General features: G+C 46.5%; 1 protein-coding gene across 1 annotated transcript in view; it reads right to left on the reverse strand.

Annotated features, from left to right (window-relative positions):
• Positions 1–21,802, reverse strand: part of LOC141173626 (mucin-5AC-like) — a 97,895-nt gene that overhangs the window by 9,574 nt on the left and 66,519 nt on the right. The window contains exons 17-19 of the mRNA XM_073657927.1: positions 21,460–21,509; positions 20,860–20,960; positions 9,380–9,531 (exon numbers count right to left, since the gene is read on the reverse strand). Coding sequence (XP_073514028.1) covers positions 9,380–9,531; positions 20,860–20,960; positions 21,460–21,509 — 303 coding nt within the window. The remainder of the gene's footprint in view (positions 1–9,379; positions 9,532–20,859; positions 20,961–21,459; positions 21,510–21,802) is intronic.

Here is a 21,802-nt window from a genome sequence, read left to right on the forward strand (position 1 = left end):
GCGGTGTTTAAATTTGGCGCCAAAATCGCTGATTGGTCATGGGCGGCGGCCGCGACCAATCAGCGAACCGTGTTAGTAGTGAGGAATGGAGAGCGTGTTTAAATTTGGCACCAAAATCGCTGATTAGTCTCGGCCGGCGACCAATCAGCAGAGCGTTGTTTAAATTTGGCGCCAATCTCGCTGATTGGTCGCGGCCGTCAGCTGAGAACAATCAGCAGAGTGAGGTTTAAATTTGGCGCCTATACTGCTGATTGATCTCGACCAGCGACCGCGATCAATCAGCAGAGCGTTGTTTAAATTTGGCGCCAATCTCGCTGATTGGATGCGTCTGGCGTCCGCGACCAATGAGCAGAGCGTTGTTTAAATTCTGCGCCAAGCTCGCTGATTGGTCGCGGCTGGCGTCCGCGACCAATTAGCACAGCAGTGTTTAAATGTCACGGCAAGATCGGTGATTGGACGCGGCCGCTATTTAAATGTGGCGCCCAAATCGGTGATTGGTCATGGTCAGCGTCCGTGACCAATCAGCACAGCAGTGTTTAAATGTGGCGCTAAGATCTGTGATTGGTCGCGGCAGCTATTTAAATGTGGCGCCCAAATCGGTGATTGGTCGCGGGCAGCGGCCGCGACCAATCAGCAGAGCGGTGTTTAACTTTAGCGCCAAGATCACTGATTGGTCTCGTGCAGAGAGCGCGACCAATCAGCGAATCGTATTGGTGAGGAGCGGGGAGCGGAATCGTATTAGTGAGGAACGGGGAGCGCCGCTGCCTGTGCGGATACTTCCACTCCGAGAAGCCGGGAGATGAGCGACTGCTCGCAGCAGAAGTATCGCGACCCGCAGTGCCGCTCCCCGGTCCTCCCTTCACACCTTAGCCGCTGATGTCTCCACAGTATCCGCATAGTGTTACAAAGGTCCGGACATTTGTGTGAAAAATCGCTGATTGGTCGCTGGCGCTGCCCGTGACCAATCACCGATTTGGGCGCCAAATTTAAATATCGGCCGCGACCAATCACCGATCTTGGCTCCACATTTAAACACCGCTGTGCTGATTGGTCGCGGCCGATATTTGAATTTGGCGCCCAAATCGGTAATTGGTCACGGGCAGCGCCAGCGACCAATCAGCGATTTTTAGCACAAATGTCCGGACCTTTGTAACACCATGCGGATACTGTGGGGACATCACCGGCTAGGGTGTGAAGGGAGGACCGGGGAGCGGCGCTGTGGGTCGGGATACTTCTGCTGCGAGCACCCGCTCATGTCCCTGGTTCTTGCAGCGGAAGTATCCGGACAGGCAGCGCCGCTGACATCCAATTGGTCGCGGACGCTATTTAAAATTGCCGCACAAATCGGTGATTGGTCGCTGTCTTGGCCCGCGACCAATGACTGATATTGGCGCCAAAGTTAAACACTATTGTGCTGATTGGTCGCGGATGCTGACCGCGACCAATCACCGATTTGGGCGCCAAATTTAAATATCGGCCGCGACCAATCACCGATCTAGGCTCCACATTTAAACACCGCTGTGCTGATTGGTCGCGGCCAATATTTGAATTTGGCGCCCAAATCGGTGATTGGTCACGGGCAGCGCCAGCGACCAATCAGCGATTTTTAACACAAATGTCCGGACCTTTGTAACACCATGCGGATACTGTGGGGACATCACCGGCTAGGGTGTGAAGGGAGGACCGGGGAGCGGCGCTGTGGGTCGGGATACTTCTGCTGCGAGCGCCCGCTCATGTCCCTGGTTCTTGCAGCGGAAGTATCTGGACAGGCAGCGCCGCTGACATCCAAATGGTCGCGGACGCTATTTAAAATTGCCGCACAAATCGGTGATTGGTCGCTGTCTTGGCCCGCGACCAATGACTGATATTGGCGCCAAAGTTAAACACTATTGTGCTGATTGGTCGCGGACGCTGACCGCGACCAATCACCGATTTGGGCGCCAAATTTAAATATCGGCCGCGACCAATCACCGATCTTGGCTCCACATTTAAACACCGCTGTGGTGATTGGTCGCGGCCGATATTTAAATTTGGCGCCCAAATCGGTGATTGGTCGCGGGCAGCGTCAGCGACCAATCAGCACAATAGTGTTTAAGTTTTGCGCTAAGATCAGTGATTGGTCGGGTCCGAAGACCGCGACCAATCATCGAATCGTCTTGGTGAGGACCGGGGAGCGGCGCTGCCTGTGCGGATACTTCCGCTGCGAGAACCCGGGACATAGCGGGCGCTCGCAGCAGAAGTATCCCGACCCGCAGTGCCGCTCCCCGGTCCTCCCTTCCGCATGGAGGTCAGCGGCGCCGGCGGTCCTTCCGCTGCTACCGGCCGGGAGATGAGCGCCTCGCGCCGGTCATCTCCCGGCTGCATCGCCGCTCAGCTCCGTCCCGCAGATGAGCCGCTAACGGCCACCATCTTTTTTTAGAAATCCCCCGGCGCTGATTGGCCGCTGCCGGACCAATGAGCGACGTGGGATTTCCTGGACAGACAGACACACAGACACACAGACAGACAGACAGACAGGATAAGACGATTATATATATAGATGCAGTGACTCCAAGGGCTGCCAAAAATGTGGACACACCCCAATATCCCTTTGAAGAGACATAGAGGAGGGCCTCAGTAAAAAAAAAATTTCCCATTATAAAGGAGTGGGACTCCTATAGGAGTAATTCCCATGCTGTGACTGCAAGGGCTGCATAAATTTGTGAAATACCCCAGTACCAATTTGAAGACATAAAGAGATGGGCCTCAGTAATGACATGTTCCCATTAGAAAGGAGCAGTTCTGCTATACAGTTATTGCGTATGCAGTGAGTACAATGGCTGCCTAAATTTGGGAAAAACTCCAATACTGATTTAAAGACACAGAGATGTGGGCCTCAGAAACAACATGTTCCCATTAGGAAAGAGCGATTCTGCTGTACAGTAATTGCGTATGCAGTGAGTATAATGGCTGCCTACATTTTGGGAAAAACCCCAATACCAATTTAAAGACACATAGAGGTGGGCCTCAGTAATGACATGTTCCCATTAGAAAGGAGCGGTTCTGCTATACAGTTATTGCATATGCTGTGAGTGCAACGGCTGCCTAAATTTGGGAAAAACCCCAATACCAATTTAAAGACACATAGAGGTGGGCCTCAGTAATGACATATTCCCATTAGAAAGGAGCGGGTCTCCCATGCTGTTCTTGCGTATGCAGTGACTGCAAAGGCTGCCAAAAAATTGGATGCACTCCAATGCCCCTTGAAAGAGACGTAAAGGAGGGCCTCATGAAAAAAATCTTCCCATTATTAGGAAGTGGGTCTCCCTTACTGTTATTGCCTATGTAGTGAATGCAAGGGCTGCCAAAAATTTGGAAGCACTCCAATGCCCTGTGCAAGAGACGTAGAGGTCGGAGGGCCTCCTGAAAACAATGTTCCCATTATTAGGAAATGGGTCTCCCATATTGTTTGCCTATGCAGTGAAGCAACGGCTGCCAAAAATTTGGAGGAACTCCAATGTCCCTGGCAAGAGACGTAGATATGGTGATATGGTAGATATTGTGATGATATGGTGGTGGAGGATGAGGATGAGGAGAAGGAGGAGGACAAGAGCAAATAGACAAAATCAAGAAGCGTATACCCATGTCTGAGTGTAAAGAGGTGCATGGAAAATAGACCTCCAAAAAAAAAAGACACTGGATTTGAGATTGTTATGCTGCTATCATTCTGTGGTGTTGAGAAGTCTGGCCCAAATCCAGCCCTTGTTCATTTTTATAAGAGTCATCCTGTCAGCATTTTCAGCTGACAAGTGGATGCGCCTATCAGTTATAATTCCCTCGGTGGCACTAACAACCCGCTCTGACAAAATGCTAGCGGCAGGGCAGGCCAGGACCTCCAAGGCGAAGAGAGCCAGGTCATGCCACGTGTCCAGCTTGTATATCCAATAATTATAAGGCACAGAGGAATCACGGAGGATGTTGGTACGGTCAACAAAGTACTCCTTCAGCATCTTCCCAAACTTTTCCCTCCTTGTGAGACTACCCCACGCATCAGGGTTTGTGCGATGGTAGCGTCTGAGAAAACTGTCCCAGAACTTTGACAGTGTTCCCCTGCCTCTGCTGGATTGGATTTGTGCCTCTCTCGCCTGTACTCCTTGGTTGTCAAACGAACTGTGACCTCTGCCTCCAGCATTTTCAGATGGGAATTTTTTTTAATAATTCCGAAACAAGGGCCTTCTGGTACTGCCCCATTTTAGCAGACCTGTCCACCACGGGAATAAGAGATAGAAAGATCTCCTTGTAGCATGGGTCTAGAAGTGTCACCAACCAGTAATGACTGTCACCCAAAATTTGGACAATGCGAGGATCACGGGAAAGGCAGCGTAACATAAACTCAGCCATGTGTGCCAGATTGCTGACAGGCAAGACTTCTGTGTCTTCACCAAGAGGATTATTAATCATGCTCTCCTCCTCATCTTCCTCCTCCTCCCTCTCCTCAGGCCATCCACAATGAACAGACGGTATGACAGTTGTGCGAGTAGTACCATCTATAGTGCAGGAAACTAGCTCCTGTTCTTCCTCCTCCTCATCCTCTTCATCCTCCTCCTCATCCTCTTCATCATTGTCAACCAATCCACATTGGGATGAGATGAGGCTGGGCTGTATGGAATCACCCTGTGTGGTTCCTTGCTCCATCTCATCGTGCTCCGCCTGCAATGCCTCCTCTTTAATTGTGAGCAGAGAGTATTTCAGAAGACAGAGAAGCAAGATGGTGACGCTAATTATGGCGACATCGCCGCTCACCATCTTGGTGGAGTCGTCAAAGTTTTGGAGCATGGCACAGATGTCTGACATCCATGCCCACTCCTGAGGTCTTATGTGTGGTGGCTGACGTGAATACCAATGGCCGTGTTGATGCTGGTAGTCAATAACTGCCCTCTGCTGCTTACAAATCCTTCCCAACATCTGCAACATTGAGTTGCAAAGCGTGGGGACATCACACACCAGTTGGTGAGCTGGAAGCTGCAAATGCTGCTGAATCACGACAAGGGCGGCGGAAGCTGACTTTCTAAAATGGGCACACACGCAGTGTACTTTGACAAGCAGATCCGGCACATCCAGGTAGGTTTTGAGAAACCGCTGAACCACGAGGTTAAGCACATAGGCCAGGCATGGTATGTGTGTGAGCTTGCTTCAGAGCCGCCACCAGGTTCCGGCCATTGTCACACACAACCATGCCTGGCTGTAGTTTCAGTGGTGTCAGCCACAGATCTGCCTGCTCTTTCAGAGCTTTCCACAACTCTTAAGCGGTGTGCGGTTTGTCAGTTTGTCAGCTAAGAATATTATCTTCAGCACAGCCTGTTTTGCCGCTTGGCCGAGGCAGTGCTGCAGTGCTTCCAGCTTGTGACTGATGTGGTCATTTCGGAGATGGAGGCTGAAGAGGAGGAGAAGGTGCAGGAGCTGTAGAATGTGGGGGTAACCCTGATTGACCCAGGGCCCGCAATCCTCGTGTTCCGTCCCAAGGTCTGACTGGGCCCCAGCTTCCACTATATTAACCCAGTGTGCCATCAGTGAGATGTACCGTCCCTGCCCAAAAGCACTTGTCCACATGTCTGTGGTTAAGTGGACCTTCCCAGTAACTGCATTGTTGAGGGCACGGCTTAGGGTTCTGGGACACGTACTTGAGTAATTCGGGGACGGCACACTGGGAGAAATAATGGCGGATGGGGGCCGAGTACCGAGGGACGGCCGCCGCCTTCAGGTTGCAGAAAGCTTCCATCTCCATGAGCCTAAAAGGCAACATTTCGAGCGCAAACATTCGCGAAATGTGTGAGTTTAGTAGTGTGGCCTGTGAGGCGTTGGCTGTGTATTTGCGCTTGCATTCCAAGGACTGTGGTAGGGACAACTGAACCCTGCTCTGGGAGAAGGACATGGACGTGATTGCTGATGGTGCTAGTTGAGAGTGTACAACGACAGGTGCAGTTCGGGAGACATCTTTGCATGCGCCATGGACAGGGGATTGGCATACAAGCACAACAGCGGAACAAGCAGTGGTGTCACCTGCAGACACTGTTTCTGGACCCTGGCATTCGGCCCACTTAGTTGGGTGCTTTGCTTTCATGTGCCTGATCATGCTGGTGGTTATCAGGTTGCTAGTTTTGCTACCCCTGCTGATGCTAGCCTGGCAGATGTTGCAAATGGCCTTTTTAGGGTGATCTGCAGAGTCTTTAAAAAAGAAATAGACTCAGGAAGACCTAACAGTTGTACTGGCAACATCTGTCGTGTTGGTGTTCTGGGGAGTGGTTACCCACCTTGTGTCTGTGGCCACCACACTGCTTGTTTTTGCCTGTTGTGGTGCTATGCCTCCCTCCCCATGTGTGCTGCTGTCCTTGCTCTGCATGTAACCTTGCCAGGTTGGGTCAGTGTCTTCATCACCCACCACCTCATCTTCCACTTCTGCACCCTGGTCCTTCTCCTGACTTTCTGGCAATTGTGTCTCATCATCATCCACCTCTTGCAACAGTAATTGCATTTTCCCACCGTTGCCTTCTTGTGACCGTGGCTGCTCAAATATTTGGGCATGGCTACACGTGAAGCTGGCCGGGCAAGAGGCCCGACTCTATAAATGGAAAAGTGAACAGCTCTTTGGAGTGTCCAAGTGTGGGATCATTTGTCTCCAGGCACTCGGCATGGTGGGAGGAAGGAGGATCAGGGTGAGGAATATGCGGTCCAGACTCATGGCTACTGAGACTTGACCGTGTGGAAGGCAGGGTGGTGGTGGTGGCAAAGTGACTGGAAGCATTATCTGCTATCCAACCAACAACCTTTTGACACTGCTCTGGGTTCAATAGTGGTGTACTGCGGTCCCCTAGGATAGGAAGGTTGAGCGACAAGATGTGGGTGTTTGCTGTGGCACAATTTCAGCTGCATGCACCATCACATCCACTTCTCCGTCCCTTGCCACACGCCTTGCCCATTTTAAATGGAGGACAATATTTTCCACGTCCACTACAAATGGCTTGATTTGAACCGCATTTATATGTGATACGTCTGACGGACACCCATTGTTTAAATAGCGGCCCTGTAGTTTACTATTCTTCACAGCGACCACGTGTGGATAGCTTCAATGACACACTGATGTAAAACTCTAAATGGAGGACAATATTTTCCACGTTCACTACAAATTTCTGGATTATTATCGCTGTAATATGGGATCACGTCTGATGATGGAAAAGATCTGGCTGTATTCTGCAGTGCTAACAAGCAAATGAAGCACTAAAATGGTGTACACTGGATTGCTTTTTAAGAAAATAATTAGGATTAAGATAAAAAAAATTAGCCCTGGCTCCTGATATCTGGGGCTATGTCTACGGATATTTGTAACAGTAGGAGCAGACAGAATGTGCAATGGACCCTCTTGTGCTGTATTTACTGCCACAAACCCTGCCTGCCTGCCTAACTCCTGCAATCACCACTGAATATATGCAGCTGGATTAGTCCTCAGAAGGACTGTTAGTTCAGATGGATATATAGATATGTTGTGGAATACCTATACTAACTAATAAACAAGTAAATCTCTCCCTCACTCAGCAGCAGCTCTCCCTACTCTGCCTTTTTCCGGGTTAGACTGTGACAAGCATAGCGGCACCAGATCTTATATAGACCCGATGACTCTGTGCAGCTAGCCAATCACTGTCATGCCCACAACCAACATGGCTATGGCATTACAGTGTGTGGCAGGCAAAACCTGCATGTTCATTGGCTCTCTAAAGAGCGTCAAACATGCAGGGCGGGGACCCGCGCTCCCGCCCAAGCAACCCGGAAATACTTACCGAGTGCCGAGCATGTCTAGCACAGTGATGCTCGAGCGAGTACCGAGCAGTGGCGAGCATGCTCGCTCATCACTAATCATCATCTTTACTCCTCTTTGCAATGTCTACTAGATGTTTTCCCCTGATACCAGTCCTAGAGATTTAGGAGCATGCTCTTCATCTCTATATGGTTCTGATGATCACATTCTAGGTGGACTTAACACTCGCAGCTGAAGAGAGAGGACATTGGCAGCATTTCCATCCCATTATTCCCAGCCATAAACTGGTGTTGTGCTCATCCCTGCACAGCTCCAAAATTTAAGCTTCTTTCATCCTTTTCGTATCTTTTTTTTCTGGAACCAACTAACCCTATGTTCGCACCCTTTTCATCTCCTTTTTAACATATGCTTTCCAACCAGATTATTGGTAAAGAAGTCATGCCCTAGACATCGAAAAAATCATATGCGTAGTTCATACATTTGGATTGTAATTAGTGTTGAGCGAATTTGTTTGGCATTTCAAATTCGTGTTCTTGTTCGGGGTTCCGACTTGTTTGCACCAAAAAATTGGCTTCGCCCATGAACATCCCTGATTTGCCAAACAAATTCGTTCAGCACTAATTGTAATACATGTAAATTTTTACTAGCCATTCACAGAATTACAGCATATCCTTCGTAAACATCAGCAACAAACTGTAAGGCACTAGAAGTTGTCACCTAAAGCTGTAGTAGATAAATGCAGTTCATGTTTGCACACTCCACAGGCTTCACTAGACTGGAATAACCACCCATGGTAAAAAAAAACATATTTATAATAATTTACAAGTATTTAGTGTATGATATGGAGATGGACAATCTCTATCCTAGAGTTGTACACCCCAAAGATGAATACATTATAGTCTTGCCCTTGCTTGGTCCATGCATGGTTTTCCTGGTAGTAATTTAAAAGGGTTGTCCAAGCTTGTGGCTCAAGTATGCAGTCACTCTACGTGACTGCAGACTTGTGAATCCTCACAGCTTGCAGAATGCCAACTGACAGGATTCTGAGCAGGAAATTTGCATACATGTCGTCAAATGCAGACTAGATGCGCGTGGCCTCACTCTATACAAGTGAGGGCAGATACAGTCTAGTCAGAATGTGGCTGGATATATGCAAATCTCACACTTGCACACATGAGTGCCCACTTAGAGCGCCAGCACCGATGAATCCCGAGAGTGTGCAATGTGCGCCGTGAGGATTCACAAGTCTGCAGTCACATAGAGTAACTGTAGACTTACGCCCAAGCTTGGACAACCCCTTAAACAAGGTATTTTGTGATTAAAAGTAAAGTTTTTGTAGAAGAATAGCTTATTTCTATAATTATTGACAACCATTTTAAGTAATTATTTCTCCTGCAATGGAAAAGTAAATTTACACAAGCATGCCAAGGCCATTGGGGTTCACCATTTTGACTAATGGAGAGTTATCCTGTATTTTATCCATATGCTTTAACTTGACTTATGGTTAGGGAACAACTTTGGGTTTTAAAAACTTTAACATTTGATTACAAAGATTTATTTGCATGACACATTCGAGGCTGAAGCACTCACCAGCTGTTGCAGAGCATTTTGATTTTTGAGCCTGGTGCGTAGACTTCATTATTGTGTATACATGGACACTGCTCCTCTGACACGCATGCTCCGATCCCATCAGATATAAGGCCATCAGGACAAACACAGCCAGATAAGCACTGAGTACTGTACTGTAAAAGCCATGGAGATAATAATGTAAAAGTTTTGTTTTACTAATTATCTTAAATGTTGTAGAACTGAGCTTGAAAATTGTTCTAAAACTGAACTTTAATGCACCTACGGTTTGCGTGACACAGCACAAATGTGTCCTAATATTGCAAATCACTGGTGGTAAGAACATCATTCAAGCCTAACTGTCATGGGTGTTTAGCGTCCACTGTACAAAACAAGCAGATTTGGGAGTAGCTGATCATTAGGCCATGAACGTACAGTAGATATAATAGAAAAAGACTTGAAGATGGAAATGTTATGCTTCATCTTGTGTTGACTTTAAGTTAAGTGTGCAAACAAGAATGGAAAATTTCCATGGAAAATTATGCTGGACATGTCTTCCTTCTTTAATACAGTATACTTCTACTCTGGTGACACCCAGTGTTCTCTTTAAGCTGAGCAATCTGGAAACGGAAAAAGCTAAAGCAGCATACTAACAAGATCAACAAGCCAATTACAGGTATACCTATCTGAAGAGTATAGTAGTTTTCAACTCTATCATTTCCAGAGTGCATAGCTTATTGGAAAAATAGGGTCAGAACATTGGTTGCATTCACCCTTCCCCAGCAATTGAGACTGAACCCGTAGGATAGGGTGCCCACGGACACCAGAGCCTATTTCAGCCGGATGTGCATCCAAAGATGCAAATTCAGATGAAGTGTATTGCAGTGCAGAGACATGCTGGCTCCCTGCACTGCAAAACATGCTGCTGGCCAATCAGAGGCTGGTAATTGATATCGGTGTGCCTGTCTTCAGCGATGGGGAGTATTATACAATGAAGGGACCCAGTATGGGGGACATTATACCAAGACGGAGCCCCAGGATGGGGGCATTATAACAGAAAGAGTCCTAGGACAGGGGAAAATATACCAGGAAGGCGCCCAGGATGAGGGATATTATTACAGGATGGGGGCTAGGACAAGGGAGATTACTACAGAATGGGGCCCAGGATGGGGAACATTATTACAGGAAGGGGGCCATTATTACAGAAAAGGGGTAGAAAGAGAAACTACCGCACTCCTACTTTTTTAGAAGGGGGTCATTTGCAACACCACCACATCCACATCCAAAACCACGGCGGCCAGTCTGGGACTAAAAAATAAGAGCACATACCGACTCCCACAATACTATCATGCGGCTGAGACTTTTATTCATTTTATTGATCAAACTTTCCAAAAACTACGGTCTGATATTGATTTGGGTCAGATACATTACCACCACAATCTATCCTCTTTGGATAGACAAGCACTAAAAACTTTGGAATCAGACCATTCTATCATTATCAAACCGGCGGACAAGGGTGGGGCGATAGTCGTCATGGACAAGTCCTCTTATCTCAACGAGATCCAAAGGCAGTTGGAGGACAGTTCAGTGTATCAAAAGCTGACACACGACCCCACCTCTACAATTAGGGATCTCCAAGACCCTAGAACACCATTCCCTGAATGGGACAATAGATTCTAAGACTTGTGAATATTTATCCAAAAAATTCCCTATCACCCCGGTGTTCTATACACTACCGAAAATCCACAAGAATTGAGAGAGTCACCCGGGACGTCCGATCGTAGATTAAATGAGATGGGACAAAAATTTACAGATAGAGGTTACCCATCAGGCACCCTATCTCAAGCATTAGAACCCACCACCCAAGCTCGTTTTACTTCCAATAATCAAATTCCTTTTGTACACACCTACCATCCCATAGCCTTTATACTTCATAGAAAAATCAGACAACATTAGAACATACTCCAAACAGCTTACCGAACAGTCCCTGAATACAAAGCCCCTTTTCTACCTTGCTACAAAAGAGCTCCTAATTAGAGATGAGCGGTGTTCGACTAGAACTGTTCGCCAATCTCAAATTCGAGCTGTTTTGGGCGGTGTTCGAGTTGTTCGACGAACCCGAACGATTTGCAAAAAATTCGGCTGTTCGAGGTTATGTTCGATAACTGTTCGTGCACCAAAAGCGTGTCCTGCATGTCTGGCGCTATTTAGAGCACCAATCATGCAGGGATTGTCTGCCACTCACTGTAATGCCACAGCCATGGTGGTTGTGGCATTACAGTGATTGCCGAAATCGATGGGAACAGTGCCAACAGTGAAACATGAAAAGCCGGCAATTCAGCAGCGGCATACACCTGTACCCGACAATTTAGAACCGAAAGAATAGAGCTTCACACATAGATTAGATAGATATAAACATGTCAGCCACATATATACGAAGTACAGTGAAAGTGCTGCTTACTGTACTTGTCATTTAGCGTAAAGGATTTATCAAAAAAAATAATAGTGTTTTCATGCACTGTGCATGAGGTGAGCCGAGTTCATTGGACATTAACTCGGCTCATCTGGATGCCCTCACAGAGAGACACTGTGGAGCGCAAGCAAGCCTGCGCTTCTCAGTGTCTGCGGGATGACAGGCTGGATGGCAGCGTTCTGCTGCGGTCCAGCCTGTCATCTCGATGTAGCAGAGCTGAAGCTGTCATGGGAACCATGGAAAGGTAAGGATGATGTTGCTTTATTATTTTTCTTTTATTTCAGGAGATCGTTGGCTTCAGCTGGAATGGGCGTGATGGTAAGTATGGTTTAATTTAGAACAATAAAGAATTGTGTGTTTATTTCAATTAAAGGACTTTTTTCTGGGTGTTGTGTTTTTTTTAAATACTTTACTAGAAATTCATGGTGGTCATGTCTAATATTGGCGTGACCCCATGAATTTCGGGCTTAGGGCCAGCTGATAATGCCAAGCTGGCCCTAACCCCTTTATTACCCAGTGAGCCACCGCATCAGGGCCCTGGATGAGTTGGGTACAGCGCCAGAAGATGGCGCTTCTATGAACGCGCCATTTTCCGGGGTGGCTGCGGACTGCAATTTGCAGCGGGGGTGGCCCAGAAAGCTTGGGCCTCCCTGCGCTGCGGATTCCAGCCCCCAGCTGCCTAGTTGTACCTGGCTGGACACAAAAACAGGGCGAAGGCCCACGTCAATTTTCTTTAAATTATTTCATGAAATAATTGTAACGGGTCCGGGAGGCGGAACCTCTGAGCTACTATACAAGGGGGCGGCCCTTGTAAGGGAGCGGGTGGCAGTCTCTGGATGAATGGACAGGGAGATACGGCAAGTGATCAGGGCAGTCTCTGGGTGAACGGACAGGGAGATACGGCAAGTGATCAGGGCAGTCTCTGGGTAAGGGGTAGGTACGACCTGTGATGGCAGAGCCTCCGGGTAGGCTAGCAGGCAGATGGTAGATGGGTGCTCCCAGGTGAGCAAGCGAGAGTCTCTGGAATAGCAGGTGGTCACGGCACGTGACGGCGGGGCCTCCGGGCTGGCAGGCAGGCAGGTAACGGAGAAGCGCTCCCAGGTGAGCGGGCAAGAGTCTCTGGAATAGCTGGTGGTCACCGCACGTGACAACGGGACCTCCGGGCTGGCAAGCAGGCAGGTAACGGAGATGCGCTCCCAGGTGAGCGGGCAAGAGTCTCTGAGATAGCTGGTGGTCACAGCACGTGACAACGGAGCCTCCGGGCTGGCAAGCAGGCAGGTAACGGAGAAGCGCTCCCAGGTGAGCGGGCAAGCTGGTCCATAGACAGACTGACCGGAGTAGTAAAGCAGACCGTCGGACCTCAGGCAAGCAGGCAGGTAGCTGATATGCGCTCCCAGGTGAGCGGGCAGGCTGGTCCTTAGACAGACTGACAGGAGTAGTAAGGCAGACCGTCGGACCTCAGACTGGCAGACAGGTAACAAGTATTCAGGCAGGAATCAGGCAGGTAACTGGCAGGTAACTGGCAACGGGACCTGAGGGCTGAAGCACAGGTGAGACACAGGTGCAAACAACATTGCTCGGGCACCTCCATTTTGGAGGAGGTGCCTTTTATATGATGAAGTCCTCCGGCCATTGGCCGGGGACTCTTTAGGGCGGCGCGCGCGGCCCCTTTAAGAGGAGGGGAGCGCGCGCGCGCGCGCCCTAAGCACAGGGGCCGGGAAGGAGCGCGCGCCGAGAGCAGAGCAGGAGGAGGACGCCGGGACGGAGCGCGCGCTGACAGCAGAGCGGGGAGAGGACACCGGGCAGGAGCGCGCGCTGACAGCAGAGCGGGGAGAGGACGCCGGGCACGGAGCAGAGCGGTGAGGGGAGCAGCGTCCCTGCCTAGCAGAGGGCAGGGACGCCAGCGCTACAATAATTAAGAAAAAAAGGGCTTCCCTATATTGTTGTGTCCGGCCAGGTACAAATAGGCAGCTGGTGGTTGGGGGCAGCCCGTTCCTGCCTGCTGTACCTGGCTGGACACAAATATAGTGCGAAGCCCCACGTCAATTTTTTTTAAATTATTTCATGAATTTCCTGAAATAATTTAAAAAAATTGAAGTGGGGCTTCGCACTATATTTGTGTCCAGCCAGGTACAGCAGGCAGGAACGGGCTGCCCCCATCCACCAGCTGCCTATTTGTACCTGGCCGGACACAACAATATAGGGAAGGCCTTTTTTTCTTAATTATTTCATGAATTTCATGAAATAATTAAAAAAAAAGTACGTGGGGCTTCGCCCTATTTTTGTGTCCAGCCAGGTACAACTAGGCAGCTGGGGGCTGGAATCTGCAGCGCAGGGAGGCCCAAGCTTTCTGGGCCCCCCCCCGCTACAAATTTCAGTCCGCAGCCACCCCGGAAAATGGCGCGTTCATAGAAGCGCCATCTTCTGGCGCTGTACCCAACTCATCCAGGGCCCTGGTGCGGTGGCTCACTGGGTAATAAAGGGGTTAGGGCCAGCTTGGTATTATCAGCTGGCCCCAAGCCCAAAATTCATGGGGTCACGCCAGTATTAGACATGACCGCCATGAATTTCTAGTAAAGTATTTAAAAAAAACACAACACCCAGAATAAAGTCCTTTAATTGAAATAAAGACACAATTCTTTATTGTTCTAAATTAAACCATACTTACCATCACACCCATTCCAGCTGAAGCCAACGATCTCCTGCAATAAAAGAAAAATAATAAACCAACCTCATCCTTACCTTTCCATGGTTCCCACGACAGCTTCAGCTCTGCTACATCGAGATGACTGGCTGGACCGCAGCAGAACGCTGCCATCCAGTCTGTCATCCCGCAGACACTGAGAAGCGCAGGCATGCTTGCGCTCCTCACTGTCTCGCTGTGACGGCATCCAGATGAGCCGAGGTCATGTCCAATGAACTCGGCTCACCTCATGCACGTCACTGACAGCGTGGGAAAATTCTCACGCTGAAGTGCTGAGTGCAGGAGAATTCTCCCACGCTGTCAGTGATGTGCATGAGGTGAGCTCATGTCCAATGAACTCAGCTCACCTCCTGCACGTCACTGACAGCGTGGGAAAATTCTCCTGCAATCAGCGCTTCAGCGTGAGAATTTTCCCACGCTGTCAGTGACGTGCATGAGGTGAGCCGAGTTCATTGGACATGAACTCGGCTCATCTGGATGTCGTCACAGAGAGACGCTGAGCAGCGCAAGCAAGCATGCGCTTCTCAGTGTCTGCGGGATGACAGGCTGGATGGCAGCGTTCTGCTGCGGTCCAGCCTGTCATCTCGATGTACCAGAGATGAAGCTGTCGTGGGAACCATGGAAAGGTAAGGATGAGGTTGCTTTATTATTTTTCTTTTATTGCAGGAGATCGTTGGCTTCAGCTGGAATGGGCGTGATGGTAAGTATGGTTTAATTTAGAACAATAAAGGATTGTGTCTTTATTTCAATTAAAGGACTTTATTCTGGGTGTTTGTGTTTTTTTTAACTTTGACTATGGGGTTAGTAATGGGGGTGTCTTATAGACGCCTCTCCATTACTAACCTGGGCTTGATGTCAGCTGGCATTATAAGCTGACATCAACCCCAACCCTATTACCCCCTGCCACCGCACCAGGGCAGCGTGGAAGAGCGAGGCTAAGTGCCAGAATTGGCGCATCCTATGGATGCGCCATTTCTGGGGCGGCTGACGGCTGGTGTTTCTAGCCTGGGAGGGGGCCAATATTCATGGCTCCCTTCCTGGGCTATTAATATCAGCCCCCAGCTGTCTGCCTAGCCTTTGCTAGCTATTAAATTAGGGGGGACCCCACGTCATTTTTTTGGGGGGGTCCCCCATTTTAATAGCTAGTAAAGGCTATGTATTCAGCTGGGGGCTGATATTAGTAGCCTGGGAAGCTCCGTGGGTATTACCCCCTTCCCAGGCTTCAAACATCTGCCCCAGCCGTCTGCTTAACCTCCGCTAGAGCCTAAAATTAAGGGGAACCCCACGCCAATTTTTTTAATAATAAATCCTTTATTTTAATACTAAATGACAAGTACAGTAACCAACACTATCACTGTACTTCATATATATGTGACTGACATGTTTCTATCTATCTAATCTATGTGTGATGCTCTATCTTTCTGTTCTAAATTGTCGGGTACCGCTGCTGAATTGCCGGCCGGCTTTTTTAAAGAGACAGTGCATGAAAACACTATTATTTTTTTAAATAAATCCTTTACACTAAATGACAAGTATAGTAAGCAACACTATCACTGTACTTATTATATATGTGACTGACATGTTTCTATCTATCTAATCTATGTGTGAAGCTCTATTCTTTCTGTTCTAAATTGTCGGGTACAGATGCTGAATTGCCGGCCGGCTTTTTTAAAGAGACGGTGCATGAAAACACTAATATTTTTTTTAATAAATCCTTTACACTAAATGACAAGTGCAGTAACCAACACTGTCACTGTGCTTCTTATATGTGTGACTGACATGTTTCTATCTATCTAATCTATGTGTGATGCTCTATTCCTTCTTGTCTAAATTGTCGGGTACCGGTGTATGCCGCTGCTGAATTTGCCGGCCGGCTTTTTTAAAGAGAGTGTCTTCTGAGCAGTTTGTCAGCTTTTGGACACCTTTGCAGGTGTTTTCTATGTGTTTCTATGTGTTTTTGTTTGCCTGCCATTGGTTTTAACGGTGTTCGACGGTGTTCTAAGGTGTTCGACGAACAGTTCGACGAACAGTTCCTCGAACATCCCGGTGTTCGACGAACCGAACCGAACCCGAACACTACGGGGGTGGCTCAACACTACTCCTAATATTCGTGATCACATTGTACACGTTGACATTGGCATCACTTATACCAGACCCTGTCAAAGATTCCTATCTACACCCAAAACGGGGACATTTCCGTGCTTACAATGTTACCAATGTAACAATATAATTAGAGGAAATACCCTCTACCATCCACAATCAGGGAAACAATATAAGATCAAAGATTATTTCACCTGCAATTCTTCCTATGTGATCTATGTCATCAAATGCCCCTGCGGCCTCATTTATGTTGGTGAAACTACCCAATCCATCAAAGATAGAATTTCGAAACACAAATCCACCATTCGTTGCAAAAATCTCCTTTTACCCATTCCATCACATTTTGTGTCAGCGGGGCATTCTGTCTCGCAACTCAAATTTCAAGTCAGTGAACAAGTTGCCCCACCGAGACGTGGAGGAGACCGTATTCGCTTACTTAAATATAGGGAGGCACTCTGGATACACGAGTTACAATCCCTGTCCCCAAAAGGTTTAAACAAAGAATTATGATCTCTGCTCATTTATCTAAGTACCCTGCATATATTTATGTATTTACTTATTGTTATTCTCTTGTTCAGCCATCTGAATATAACATTAATTGATAATATTCCTTATGCCAGATGACTTCTATGAATGTGTATCACTCATGTCTAAAGACTTAATGAATATCTATTACCATAATAGGACTGTTTGTGTATGCAACATATTTATACTGATCTCTTGTTTTTTAGATACCACCCTAAATGGCGCTCCTATTCCTGATCCCCATCCCTCCTGTATCCTTATCTGGGTCCATCCTCCTATTTTTCTCATCTAAACTATCACCTTAGCGCTTCCAGAACCTGGTGGAACGCACAGAACAACGGTGGAAAACATCGCATGCGTCACTTCCGGTCACATGACCGGCGATCTCTTCACAGGACCTGACGAACGTCACTATGACGCCACTTCCGGTCGCGCAGGTCCTACGCCACTAGTACTACCGCTCTCATTCACTCCACTGCCACCAATGATTGGCCAACCTGTTAATACAACACCCACCCACCACCTACTTATAACTCCACCGTCCCACCCTCTCTCAGACTACCTTGAACAAATGGTGGACACCGTGTTCTGTCACCACTACGGCTGCGTTTGGCCTCTACACCTTACAGGTATATATCTCCACTCCTACTTGGACCCTTTGGCACCTTCTAGGAAGTTCACACTTACACTTTCCATTTTTCCTACAGCTACCACATCAACAAGACTTTTACCTTATACATACCTCCATCTATACTCTGGTAGGTTCCACCTTTTGCACTTCCATTACCAACCCCTTTTTCCTCCTTCCCATTCATTTCCCATGTTGTACATACAATGTTTATTTTCATGACGATATGGTTTAATTTTGATTTAATTTTACTCTTACTGTATCTTGTATATGCAGTGATCTACGTGATACTTATTTTTATTTATATGTCAATTCTGTAGTACACCAATGAAGGTCCTTTGCGACCGCAACGTCTGCTTATTGTACTATAAAATTATTAAATATAATTCAGAAATCGAGTCAATTGAGTGCCAGGTTATTTATTGGTATTATTACAGAAAAGGCCAGGACAAGGGACATTTTTACAGAAAAGGGACATGATGGGGGGAGACATTATTCCAAATGGGGCCAGGACTGAGGACATTATTGCAGAAAGGGGCCAGGACGGGGAACATTATTACAGAAAGGAGCCAGGTTGGGGGACATTATTACAAGATGGGGCCAAGATGGACATTATTAGAGGAAGGTGCCAGGATGGGAACATCATTACACGGAGGCTGAACCTGTATGTCTTTATATGATCTAGATCGCTACAAAGGCCTATACATCTGACCAACATGGAGGTGGAAGCTGAGGTCCAAATTTTGCACTGGAGCCTATCCGACTCTAGTTATGCCACTGCACAGCAGTGAAGAGGAATATCACTGTGTTAGCCTTGGTACTGCCAAAATAAGTGACTAGCTTAGTAATTTCAACTACTGTACAAAGTACAATCATTTTATATATGGCCTCCACTTACAACTTTAACAATGACATGTACAGTTCCACTTCATTGCCTACAAGAATGAAAACAAGCACAACTAAGACTACAGCAAATACGGCAAGAGGTAAAACTATGGAAAGGAAATGTTCATAAATGACCACCACTTCACAGCTTCATGTCATTGCATACAAGTAGGGCAATAGTAAAAGCCAATGAGACTACTGCAAATTACAAAATTCCTACTGAAAGCAGGGCTGTGGAGTCGGTAAGCCAAACCTCCAGCTAAGCCTCAATTTCCCTGACTTCCAACCCCAACTCCACAGCCCTGCCTCACTACTGAGCATGTACATAAAGTGCAACACAGATTCATCTCAACTAAAAGCTGAGATCCTTAGATCAGGAACAGAACAGACATTTATAGGACATTTCACAACTTTCCCAAATACTTATGAAAAAAGTTACAGCACTTACTGCATTTTACTACTGAGCCCAATTTACTATATATTTTAGAAGTCAGAGTCGGTCCATTTTATATTGACTCCGACTCCACAACTCTGACTCCCAATCTACTGCCCTGACTACAAGTACAACAGAAATGACTACTACATATACAAATGCTAATCCAACTACAGAACCAAGTGCAGCTCTACTTTATTTCATATAAGGATAACAGTAAGACCAACTTAAACCACAATCAAGGCAGGCGGCATGACTATTCAGTATATCATAGGATTGTCTCATTTTGTTTTATCTGTAATGTTAGGTGTATTTTCTTCAATATAATAGTTAAAACCATGGATCTAATATGAATATAATGTGAATGTAGTTTTTTTTCAGGAACCACTGATACCAGTAGTGAGAAACTAGACATCATATGACTTCTAGCATAACATTCTGAATATTTAGGAATTTGTGTAGTGCATAAAGATACAGCTGTATAAAACTACACCTGTGTGAGTAACTCCATTGACTAGAGATTATTGATCCTTTTAAAATTTGAATTCGGCAGATTCTCCAATTTTTTCCCAGACATTTTAAGCAATTTTTTTCTCAGCAAATCTCAAGTAGTCCAATTGCATTGGAATGGTGTATAGAACTTTTTGCCCACACTCAATAACGCATTTAATCTGTTTTATTGTTAAAATTTTGTACAGTTTATTGTTAAAATGCTACATAGTTGGTTTATAGTTTTTGCCTTGGGTAGGCGGGTAGGAGAGTGAAGGGAAGAGAGGAGAGTGAGAGAGGACCTGTGAATTTCAGGAAATTTGACTCGATAATGACTTTTAGGATCGCTGCTTCCAATAGGTGGCACTAGAGTTCAAGTTCTCTTCCTCTCTGCAGAGACAATTTGCCTATTTAATTTCCCAGAGGAGCATGCAAGACGTTTAAGTCTCCTCATACTGGTGTGCCAGACCTGGCATGTCACTCTCCACAAGGAGAAACCTTACCCCTTAGATCCCAGTCTTAGCCTCTCACCCAGCCAAGTCAGATCTCATACTTTGCACTGATGAGGGGCAATACCCCGAAACACTGTGTCTACAAATTGAGATTCTAAATTGGCTTTTATCCTAAGTCATATTTCAAGGCTCTTTAAAGGGTCCATAATGACTTGTAGGATTGCTACTACCAATAGGTGGTGCTAGAGATATAGTCCTCTTCCTCTCTGAAGAGACAATTTGCATAGGAAATTTGACTAAAATTCAGTTCGCTGCAGATCGATGAAGTCATCTCTACTATTGATTAACATTAGTTCTGTATTTGAAATCGCATGGGTATAAATGTAAAGGGGTTGGCCACTTTCCAGTCAAATGTCTGATATGCCATAACACCTTGGCCCTGATTCATTGAGCAGTTTCCTTAGGACAGGTCAATGCTATCAGATTGCTGTGCCAATACGAGGCACTGAACCATAGTTCCTTACATATTGTTGTGGCCGTTTTAAGGTACTGCAACCCAGCAGCCATTAAATTCAATGAGAACCTAGCTGCAGTACCCCAGGTCAGCCACTACGCGGTGTAAGGAGCTGTGATACTTTTGCTTCATACATTGTATAATTTCAGTGGCCGAAGGATCTGGTGACAGCTGATTGGTTTTGGTGCCCACCAATCTAATATTTTTGACCTACCCTAAGTATATGCCATCAATATCTGAATCTTGCACATCACCTTGTATGGACTTGCAAGATTTTCTAAGAAAATAAAATAAAACTTACACACTGCATATCTAAAGTCTGGCAACTCTTCTGGCATTCTGCCCCCTTAGTGCCCGCTGTCTTGTTTGTGCAGTCAAAGTAAACCTTAGGAGCAGCACACACTATAAAATACATCAAAAAAATAAATTAAGTTGATGAAAGACAGTAAAAATAATTGTAATGATAGAACAATAAATGTAATAAAAATTTATTTTAAATTACAGGATATTGAATCTCCAAATCTTGGCCAACAAGTATGTTAGAGAAATGTCAAGGAAGTTCTTAGGAAAAGAAATGATCTCTTAGATTAGCAAAGAAGTAAGCTATTCTTCTGTATGTGAGCGTCCCTATTGGTTAATCTCCAGACTTTTTTCCCTACATATCTAAGACCTGAGAATCTGTGCTGCTATGGGTCGGATGCTGGGGACGCTGTCACAAAGCTGGGGTTACCTTGAATCAGTAGAAGACCTCTGGTGCACCATTTTATTCTGGTGTAAGATCCCTTTAACAGCTTTTATATTTAATAACAGAAGAACACACAGTACGTTCTATTGTCTTCTCTTTGACATGCACTCAGTCCTTTGTTTGTTTTTCACTTTCTAGGAAATGGTGAATACATACCTGTTTGTTCTGTTCTTCCAATACAGTCTAGTTTTCCAGAGGAGCAGGTGCTGAAAAAAAATGTATCTATGAGCATGCAAGGAGTCATCTAAGGGTCAATGAAGGGTTATAAAAAATGGGGGAACTGCTTTTGTTTTTCGAAAACAGCTCCACACTTGTCTATGGGTTATACCTGGTACCATGGCTCAACCCTATTCATTAGGCCACGGCCCCACTATCAGTATTTGGTCAGTATTTGGTCAGTTATTTTTCTCAGGAGTGGGAGCCAAAACCCAGTGAGGAACAATCAGAGAAAAGGTGTGGTTTTGTCTCTCACTCCTGAGAAAAAATACTGACCGAATAC

This window comes from Phyllobates terribilis, unplaced genomic scaffold (genome assembly GCF_046119375.1).
Source record: "Phyllobates terribilis strain yellow unplaced genomic scaffold, ASM4611937v1 Scaffold_13__5_contigs__length_258822181, whole genome shotgun sequence".
Classification (NCBI taxonomy): Eukaryota; Metazoa; Chordata; class Amphibia; order Anura; family Dendrobatidae; genus Phyllobates; species Phyllobates terribilis.